The 10,476-nt window shown below is 56.5% G+C and overlaps 1 protein-coding gene across 1 annotated transcript; it reads left to right on the forward strand.

Annotated features, from left to right (window-relative positions):
- Positions 1-543: 543 nt before the first annotated feature.
- On the forward strand, positions 544-9,477 carry PAX1 (paired box 1). Its single transcript, XM_081552257.1, has 5 exons — positions 544-817; positions 1,243-1,872; positions 3,429-3,571; positions 4,110-4,332; positions 9,386-9,477. Exons 1-5 carry the CDS (start codon positions 544-546, stop codon positions 9,475-9,477), a joined length of 1,362 nt encoding a protein of 453 aa, XP_081408383.1.
- The last annotated feature ends 999 nt before the right edge of the window (positions 9,478-10,476 follow it).

The following is a 10,476-nucleotide window of genomic DNA, read 5'->3' on the forward strand; positions in this document are numbered from 1 at the left end:
AATCCCCGGCTATTTTAGTAGTAATGGCGGCGGAGGTTAGTAACACAACTAAAACCAAGACTAGTACTACTGCTAATAAATACTCATCAATTTGAAATGACTAGACTAGTACTACTGCTAATAAATACTCTTGACTGGACTAGTACTACTACTAATAAATATTCATCAATTTGAAATGACTAGCGCATCCCATCATTCTCAAAACTCTAGTGGTAAGGGGCTTCCAGGGAACTGGAACAAGTGGAAGGACCCAGGCCTGGCGGGGGTTAGGACTCTCGCTGTGTGTGTGTGTGTGTGTGTGTGTGTGTGTGTGTGTGTGTGTGTGTGTGTAGGGGGATGGGTTCCAAGGGAGGGCCGAGGGGGAGGACGGGAGGAGGGGTAGAGTTTCAGGGCGGGGAAGGGGGCGCCGGGGCGCAGTGACGGGAACCAATGAGCTGCCAACTCGCGAGTCTCCGACGTGACTGCCGAGATTGACGTGGAGGACACGTCAAATTGATCCCCGCACTCCGCAGCCTCCCGGTCAGACGAATTTCTCCTAATCGGATGAAGTTCACCCTAGGCCTGGGGTCGAGGGCGTGGAGAGTGTCCTGGGAGCGGGCGGCGGCGGCGGCAGCGGGCCCGGGGGCGGGCGGCGGCGCGCTCGGCGGCGGCGCACGGCGCTCTTCCAGTCCGCGGCCCGGCCGCCGCGGCTCTCGGCTCGCGCGCGCCCTCCCTCTATGCCTCTCCCGCGGCGGCGGCGCCCCAGCTCTCCCGGACCGCGCCGGGCCCAGCCCCGGCCGCCTCGGCGCCAGGCAGCCGGCCGGCCCGCGCGCCATGGGTAAGGGGCGGGCGGACGAGGCGGGGGCGCGGGGGGCGGGCGGTGTCCCGGCGCCTCCCTTCCCTCGCGCCCGCGGTTTCCCCGGAAGACCAGGTCCCGGATCCCTGACCAGCTGTGTTCTCCGCACGCCCCCAGTCCCGGGAGCGGAGGGGGCGCTCGGCTAGTATCGGGAAGGGATGTTCCAAGTAGACGCGCCAGAGATCGCGAAAGGGCATGGAGGGCTGGAGCGCGCGGCGCCCCCCTCCGCCGCCCCTGCGCGCATGCCGACTCCCGGGACCGGACGCGGTCCGCTCGCTGGGATTCTGAGGAGCCGCCGGTCACCGTCGGAGGCGCCCCGGGTGCGGCCCCTGTTCCCGCGCGGCCACCCTCTGCTCACCCGCCGGTGTTCTCTCCCCTCCCCTCACTCTGGCCGGGCGCGTCCGCAGAGCAGACCTACGGCGAGGTGAACCAGCTGGGCGGTGTGTTCGTCAACGGCCGGCCCCTGCCCAACGCCATCCGCCTGCGCATCGTGGAGCTGGCGCAGCTGGGCATCCGACCCTGTGACATCAGTCGGCAGCTTCGCGTGTCCCACGGCTGCGTGAGCAAGATCCTGGCGCGCTACAACGAGACGGGCTCCATCCTGCCCGGCGCCATCGGGGGCAGCAAACCCCGCGTCACCACCCCCAACGTGGTCAAGCATATCCGGGACTACAAGCAGGGCGACCCCGGCATCTTCGCCTGGGAGATCCGCGACCGGCTGCTGGCCGACGGCGTCTGCGACAAGTATAACGTGCCCTCGGTGAGCTCCATCAGCCGTATTCTGCGCAATAAGATTGGCAACCTGGCTCAGCCCGGGCCCTACGAGGCGAGCAAGCAGCCGCCGCCGCAGCCGGCGCTCCCCTACAACCACATCTACCAGTACCCCTACCCCACCCCCGTGTCGCCCACGGGCGCCAAGATGGGCAGCCACCACGGGGTCCCGGGCACAGCTGGCCACGTCAGCATCCCCCGTTCATGGCCCTCAGCTCACTCGGTCAGCAACATCCTGGGCATCCGGACGTTTATGGAGCAAACAGGTCAGTGGCGTCGGCCTTCCGTAGCCTTCCTGGAAGGGACGGAATGGAGCGGGGGTGGGGGGTGGGGGGTGGGGGGTGGGGGGGAGGCAGGAGTGCGGATGAGGGGTTCACTCTCCCCGGGCCAACCGGTTTTGGCTCAGGGAAGGGCTCCGGGCTGGCCAGGGAGGCTGAGGGTCCTGGGGCCTTCTGTGGGAGTCCTCGGACATCTTGAACTTTTTATGACAAATATGGAAAATATTTTCCCAAATGGAAGAGCAATCGCCGACCACAAATTCAGAGGCCTGAAATTGCGCTTTTTCATTCTTGCAAGAAGTATGCAAACCCCTATCGCCAGATCTAAGCCAAACAAACCGCAAAGTCAATTCTGTGACCTTTTCTTTAAGACTAGTTTCTTCCAGGGTCCCTCACCATTCCCCAAAGGGCTCTGTCCCTCCCAGGCCCAAAGACTCTTTGAGTAAAGTGTAAAAGGGCCTCCTGGTCCAGTGGCTTGAGTCTCCAGTAGGCCCCACAGCCTTGCAGGTCCTGAGACTGAGATCTTGGGTCACAGGCGCCTACAGGCTGTGGCCATTCTCAGGGTGGAAGTGCCCATGGACTTGCCCAAGGCCTGCAATGAGACTCTCAGCAATCTGTCTGGGTGTGGAGGGAGGAGATCAGGAGAGGAGGTGAGTTAGGGGCAGCTTTGATGCGGGGCTTGGGAAAATGGTTGGGGGCCAGAACTGAGCCCTGAGTCTCTTTGCACTGTCCCCTGCCCCTAGCAGGATGGTGTGTTCCTAGGTGAGCAGACTCACCAGGAGGGTAAGAGGCAAAATTCACCGTAGCCTGAGAGAGAGGAGGGGCGCCCTGGATGAAACTGAAGGCTTGGCTCCAGCAGCCTTGGGCCACGTCTCCAGGTCGGTGCACAGGCTTTGTTTCTCCCTGAGGCTCAAACCCAGCCTGGGCCTCGGGCTCAGGCCAAAGCTTTGCCTAGGCAACTGGCAGGGAGGTGACCGTGCCAGGCCTGAGCTCGGTTCTGGAGCTTTCTCTTGGTTTCATTCACACACACCTGCGCCAGGAGCAGACCTGTGCCCTGACGCTCTTGGGTGGCTGAGTTGACACTTATTTCGGGACACCCGGGATGTCTCTGCAGGGAGTTCTGCACAGAAACAGCTTCTAGCCTTCCAGACACTTTTTGAGACGTTGAGAAACCCCGTGTAATTTTCTTGAGCCTTCTGTGGGTTTGAACTTGGACCTTTTGGGGCCCCATCTCTGGACAGCGGAAAAGCAGCCTGGGCCGAGGTCGCCAGCTCTGGCGGCCGGCTGTCTCCCTTCCAGAGATCCCTTGTTTCTCGGGAAGCGGGTTGAGGGCTGGGGATAGGGAGGAGCAGGCCCATCTGCCCTCCTTCTGCGCGGCTGGGAGCAAAAGCGAAACCTGGGGCCTCGGAGCATCTGCCCCTTGCGGGTTCAGAGGAGCCCTGGACTCGCCCTTGGATCCCAGGTGGGCACTTGAAGGCCCGGGTGCGCCCGTCCAGGCGGAGGGCTGCCCGCATGCCCTTGTAATCCGTCCTGTGTCCCCGCAGGGGCCCTGGCGGGGAGCGAAGGCGCCGCCTACTCCCCGAAGATGGAAGACTGGGCGGGAGTGAACCGCGCGGCCTTCCCCGCCAGCCCCGCTGTGAACGGGCTCGAGAAACCTGCCTTAGACACGGACATTAAATACACGCAGGTAACCGAGCGCGGGGAAGGAGCCGTCCTTCATCAGGGGAGCGGAAGAGTTGGGGGCGGGTTAGAGAGAAAGAGAAGAGACCCCCCACCCCTGGGTTGGAGGAAGCGAGCTGGGGAGACGGTCAGGGTCTGGCTGCTTGGCCCGGCATCTGCGGGCATATTTCTCGCTTTCCTAGGCGCGCTGGCTTTCAAGGGGATTGACTTGCATTTTGGCCAAGACATTTTTTTGCTAAAAAAGCTGGGACGAGTTAACACAAAAGATCGAGGACTGACTCCCTTTCTCTAAATTCCGGATGGTGACTACCTTGACCCCTTCACCTTTTATGAGCACTTTTAAAGAGTTGGAGTGGACATCACTTTGCCGGGGTTCTTGCCAGGACAGTTAGAGGCCAGGCTTCGCGTGGGAATCATTGCTGGGACAGCAGGGGGAATGAGGACCCCCCAGGCTCCCCCACCCCCGACCCCCTCGTAACTGCCTGTGCTGGGGAAGCCGGAGGGGTGGCCTGCTGGTGACAGGCTGTCGCGCTCTCTCCTCGCAGTCGGCCTCCGGCCTTTCCGCGGTGGGCGGCTTCCTCCCGGCTTGCGCCTACCCGGCCTCCAGCCAGCACAGCATGTACAGCTCGCCGGCCGGCGGCTACCTCGCCCCGGGCCCGCCGTGGCCGCCGGCGCAGGGTCCCCCGCTGGCGCCCCCCGGCGCCAGCGTCACCGTGCAAGGCGGGGAGCTCGCGGCAGCCGTGACCTTCAAGCATCCTAACCGAGAAGGTGAGGGGTGCGGCCGGGCGGGCGGCGGGCAGGAGCGTTAGAAAGGGTCCCTGGGAAAAAAGAGGGGAGACAGACGGAGACGGAGGGGGAGACAGACAGCGAGACCGACAGCGAGAGGCTGGAGTGGGTACTGGCTTAGATTTTTCGCTCAGTTTATGCTTTCAGTCTGTTAACTTCTCAGAGTAGATTAGTTTTAACAGGTGTAAACCGTGTTCCTAGAAAGGCAGGAGGAGGTTGGGAGAGGCGCCAGGACTGTCTCCCCAACTTGTATGGAGAAAAAAAGGCCCCCCTCTCTGGATCTCATTTCTCTGTCCTTAGAAGGGTCTAGAAGTCACCCTCCAGGGGCATCTTCCTGTGGCCTGCAGGGCTGTACTTTCTGTGGAGGACTTGCCAGTGGCACCTGAGCCCCACAGGTGGGTTGGACCTGCTCCGGGCCTCTTCCATGTCCTGCCCATCTTTTCCTCCAGGTCGGAGTTCTTTTTTTAATTTTTCTTCCCCCCCAAGCAGGCCCTGGTCTCTCCTTAAACAATCCTTTGGGAAAGGAGACAGCATTTCAATTATAAGTCTCTAAGGCTAGACAGGCTAGACTCTGAACTCTGTGTGGTGGTTTTGGGGATCCATCTTTCTGCAGGAAATGTGGCAGGGTGGGGGGTTTCCACCTCTTTTGTCTCTGCCATCTCGCCCTCCTCCTTTTCCATAAATCTGCTCTCTGATAAGCCAGCTAACAGATTTGATGCATTTGACAGTGAACAGGGTGGGGGGCCTCCTCTTACACTGACCTTTGGGTTCTAGTTTTCCCTACAACTTGGGAAAAACTCACCTGCCCTTGAGTCTGCATTTTCCTCACCATGAAAAGAATGACAGGATTTGCCAGTTTTGAACCTGCCGCTTCCAGGTTCTGGGCACCAGAAATTTACAACTTCAGCTCCTCTAGAGAAAGGAAGGAGTCATCCCCGGGAAGGGGGGGTAGGCAGCCTCCCTGTAAAGGAGGCTGAAGACAAACCTGGGGCAGCATGGGGCACAGGGATATTCCAGATGACCGAAGGGGCCTTTAGCAGCTGACCTGCCTCATACTCACCTGGGGACAGGTGGCATCGATAGGTAGAGGACAGGTGTGTGTTCTTCTCTGATGACACCCAGGCAAAAGTTTTATTTCCAAGTAGTTTCATAGTTTCATTGAGACATAATAGCATGATCCATGGAAGAGAGGGGGCAGGAACTAGATGTCACTGTTAACAGTCACACAGAGGAACAAAAGTTTTTAAAAATCTTTTCACCTTTCTTGGAGCACAAAAATTCTGGGATATCAATTTACAGATATTGAGAATTAGAACTCCTTTAAGCTTCAAATTTAATTTAAATAATTTAAATTCCACCTGTTCATTTAAAGGAAAATCCAAGTAAAGGGAATTTTAAAAGTCCAGACTCAGAGCTCCTCCAAGCTTTCCCTTTAAGGACAGATAAAGGGTCTCGGCGGAATGTTTTGCTCAGAGACTTGTCCTTGGACTCCGGTCCACTGTGTTCTTGACACCTGAGGTTCTCTGCTGAATTAGAAATCAAAATGGAATTTGCCAAATTACATTAGTGAGACTAAACATTGAAGTAAGTTCATTTGATTTAGAAAAGTGTAGCCAAAAATTTAAATGATCTCCCCTGGGGTGACCCCAAGGAGCAGGAAGACTTAGAAAAAGGATTCACTAACTTCAGAACGATGAGGTCCTCTTCTAACAGAGCCACTCTGTCACAGCGCACGTCAAGCACTACATTAGAAACAAGTTATGAAATGTATCCAGAAGGAAAGCTGCTAACCCCAGTTAATTTGAAGTGGAAGGGGGAACTCATTGATGGTTGATTTTCTTTAGAAGATATCTTCCTTTCAGAAATACAGAGCTGGGACTTTCCTGGCAGTCCATTGGTTAAGACGCCAGGCTTCCACTGCAGGAAGCCTGGGTTCAATCCCTGGTTGGAGAACTGAAACATGAAACATCCCACATGGAGCAGCCAGAAAAGCAAAAACAAAAAGAAACAGAGCCATTGACTGACACTGGCATTCCTGTTCCTGTAACCATTATTTTTACTTCTTATCATGGAGCATCCCAGCCATTTCCCAAATCTGCAGCAATAGTTAGCTACATTCGTTATTAAATTAATAACAATTTCCTGATCCTGACAGTTCTTTAAAGATCCAGGTAAAGGGTCATCGAATAAATCAGGTCCATCATTAAGAATGATTTCTTCAGCTGGCGTACAAGTGTTTGTGTTTGAACAGGAACATATAATGAGAATTACATACCAACTTGGATTATGAATTTTTACTCTTCTCATTGGCAGGAAAAAATGGACTTGAAAAATTGCCCCATCCTCCAAGTGGTCTTTGAAAAATTACAAAGTAATGCAAATCATTGCCTTTAATTTTCTAATCATTGCTTACAAAATTATCTTCAAAGAAATCTATCCCAGAAAACAGTTTACTACCATTCATTGTTCAGTTCATAAGACCAGTAGGAATAACATTTTTTGAACTCCTTCAGTAAGAAAGCAGTTTTTTAGCTGAAAGTCATTTAGTATCATGAATGCTCAGTAAAAAACAAATACGTTTGATCATCTAGTCCATACATGGACAATATACACGTAATAATATATATTATATTTTATATATGTACATACATATTTACATATGTATACATACATATATATATGTATATACATGTATTTCAGTATGTCCTTCAAATCAGGTACAGATGAACGTTAACTATTATGCTAAGATGAGATTACTCAGACGTCAAATTATGGATTGCAATTGATTAACCTTATCTTGGTAAAAGGTTGGGGTCTAGGTTCCCTATTATTTAGGTAAGAACGTGTGATTAACATTTCCCATTGGTGAAAGGGAATGTTAATTCTTGAGGCCTGTGAGCACAGGAAAGTTCCACTTCATCTACATGTGAATGGGCGACTACATTCTGTGTAGGAATCTCCCCCGTTATCCAGACAAGACCGTCTCCTTCCCTTTCCAGACAGGTGACAGACCCCACCAGACAACTGGTATTTACCGGGTTTGCAGAAACTCAAAGTTTCCGAGCTCGGAGGTCCTTCCCAGCCAGTTTTTGGAAAGACTAAAGATTTGGAAATCACATTTATAAGATATTGCATAGGCTCAAAGAAAATGTGTCTTTTGTATTTGTTAGAGACAATTCGAGGCTTGTTCCAGTCATCTCTGCTCCGGATTAGTTCTTGAAGGATCCTAAAAGCGAACTTTGCCAGGAATATTATGGCGCAGGCGTCGGCCCGAGAGCCTGCTACCGCCGCCAACCTGCGTTTCCTTTGATGCAGCAGACCTGGGAGACCCGTTTCCAGAATCCCCTTGACATCTCCTCCTCCCCGCCCCGCCCCAGGGTCCCGGTAGCCCTGGAATCGAAGTCCTAATATTTTTTTAAAAAGCTTGTCCCCATCCTGCCCATTATGATTAAATGAGCTTGCAGAGCGCCTAACGCCGGCCCGAGGTTGGAAGCCAGCACCGTACCCGCTCTTGGCGCCCGGGGTCCAGGAAGTGGGGACGGAGGGTAGGAGAGGTCTTGTAGGGAGGGACTGGTCGGGGAAGAGCTAAAAACACCGCAGCAGAATCGACCCCCGTAGAGTGGAGTGCAGTCTGTCTCTGGCCTCCCGGATGTTTGTTTTTCACGAGTTCTCTTTTTTTTTTTTTTTCGCTTGTCTCTCAGGCAACCGGCCTTGGGCTGAGAAACCTCCTACTCCGGAGATATTTTCTAAACAGGCCCTCACCTCCAAGTGTGTGTACTGGGTGGAATGAAAAAATCTGAAAACTCAGTCGGCTGAGCGGCCGTAACTGTGTTTAGGAGAGAGCTGAGAGGCAGGGGCGAGCAAGGGTTCTGTCCTGGAAAGGTCTTCAGGTCCTTTCGCCACCTCTGCGAAAAGCGGTGCGCGCGCGCGCCCCTGGCGCAGAAGTATGTGCCCGGCTCCGCGCGCTCAAGGCGCGGTGCGCCTGCCGCCGGGCGAGGGCTGCTGCGGGCGTAAACAATGGGGAGCTCTCCTTCGCCCCAAACTGAGGCGCCCCCAGAACCCCCTTTAAAGGAAGACATGGATGGGGGGGAGTGGAAAAGAAAGTTGAGAATAGGCGTCTTTAGGTGTAAACAATCCTGTGCCTCCTTGTGCAGAAGCCGAGCGGCCGGGCGTCGGGAAAGGGAAAAACAGGGGTTGCACAATAGTGCCGTCACTCTTCTGGCTTCCAGTAGCAAAACTTGGGCATCTTGCCAAAACCCTAAGCAACAGAGCAACGAGCAAAATGCCGCCTGATCCGGCAAGACCACAGTCACTGACTCCGGAGGCCCCACGCCCCAGGACGCGGTGTGGCCACCATGGCGAGCGCAGCTGGGTCCCCGGGCCGCGAGGGCAGAACGAGGTCTGCCGCCCGCCTCTCGCAACCACCGCCCACGTCGGTCTAGGCCGCCCGGGACTTCCTCGAGGGGCGTTTTGGTGACCCGCCCCGACTCGATTACCCCGGCCCTTCGCGAGCTCTGCACTGTTGGGAGGATAGTGACCTGGCCCGCGGGCAGCCCCTCCAGCCGGTGTGCCGGCTGGGTCTGACTTGGGTTAGGGTTGGGTGTCGGGTGGCGGCGTGCGAGCATCTCAACTCCCCGCTCCCTCCTTGCGACGTTTGGGATCCGAGAGACACACCGCCCGGGGCAGCTCCGCTCTGCAGCTCTTCTTTGCGCCCGGGCCCACTTTCCTGAGCAACGCGGGGACCAAGCCTTTTCGCGGAGGGCGGGGGGCCTGCGTTATGGAGCATCTGCCGGAGTGCCCTGAGCGGAGAGCCATGGCCCGGGCTGGGCGGGCGAGGGGCTCCCGCGGGTGGGCGTCGAGGACACAGGGGATGTCCAGTCTCGTAGCCTCCTTGCAGCGCTCGGGTGCGGAGCGCGCGCCGCTCCTTCCCCTGGGACCCCGCGCTGCCCATCGCGTAGCTGGGCACCCGGACCGCGGCTCTCCTGCTCCGCGCCGCGCCCAACAGTGACCCCACGCCCTGTGCTTCCTCCCGCAGTGGCCGACCGGAAGCCGCCCAGCCCCGGCGGCAAGGCCCCAGACGGCCTCGGGAGCTTACACGGACTACCCATCCCGGCCTCGACCTCCTAGGGCCGCGCCTCCCCGAGCCGAGCCCGAGCCCGAGCCCGGAGGCAGCGGCGGAGCGCGCACCCAAGGATTCGCCGCCGCCGAGGTGCCCATCAGCCTGGCCTCGCTCGGCCCTGCGCCCGGAGGCCGCGCGTCCTCCGTCCTCCGGGGTTTTCGGCTTCTCTGAACTTTGGCTTCGGACTGTTACATCCTCGTCTCGACCTTTGGTCCGACGTGGCCTCCCTCGCCTGGCGGCCTCCAGCGTCTTCTCCGACTTCGTCCCGGGCGGATTGGCATCGCCCCTGCCTCCCTCCCTCCCCCTCGTGCTGTCTCTCCCACACCTCGTTTCTCCCTCTCTTTTTTATCTCCTTCCTATCTACCTTCCTTTCTTCCCTCACCTTCGCCCTCTTTACGTTCCTCTCTCTCTAGCATCCTTTCCCCCCTGCGTCTTCCCCGTCTACGTGGTCCCCTTTTCCTGTGTCCGGCCCCATCCGCCACCTCCTCTCCTAGGCCTTTAGTCACTACTCCGCCTCTCTTCGTTGACCCTGCTCCCCCTAGCCCTACCACCTTGCCAAGAGTCCCCCTTCCCCCCCAAATCCCCTGCTCGACAGGTGAACAGGACAGGTCCTCTGGTCTTTAGCCCCCACCTCTCAGGGGCCCCCATGCCTACTCGAGGCGGGGGCTCGGAACCTGGGAATTGGAGAAGCCGAAGCATTTATTTCACATTTTATCACAATGAACCCAAACAAAGCCTCGGTAAACTGTCCCTTCTCCTCTCTCCCCCAAGGACATTATCTGGAAGTATTCTTGTCTGGATATCTTCTCAGTGCCTAAGGACTGTGTTTCTCTTTGCTTCCTCTGAGGTGATGTCACCCCAAATAAGGTTGAGGGCAGGGGGGTACCTGCGGCCACTGGTGTTTTCTGTGGTTAGAAAACCATTCCTACCCTGGAAGTGTCCCCTCCCACTCCTCCACACCCAACAGGAGGGAGTCCCGCATATGGTAGACATGTCTGCACTGTTTT

This window comes from Giraffa tippelskirchi, chromosome 13, assembly GCF_054371585.1.
Source record: "Giraffa tippelskirchi isolate mGirTip1 chromosome 13, T2T-mGirTip1v1.2.pri, whole genome shotgun sequence".
NCBI classification, from domain to species: Eukaryota; Metazoa; Chordata; class Mammalia; order Artiodactyla; family Giraffidae; genus Giraffa; species Giraffa tippelskirchi.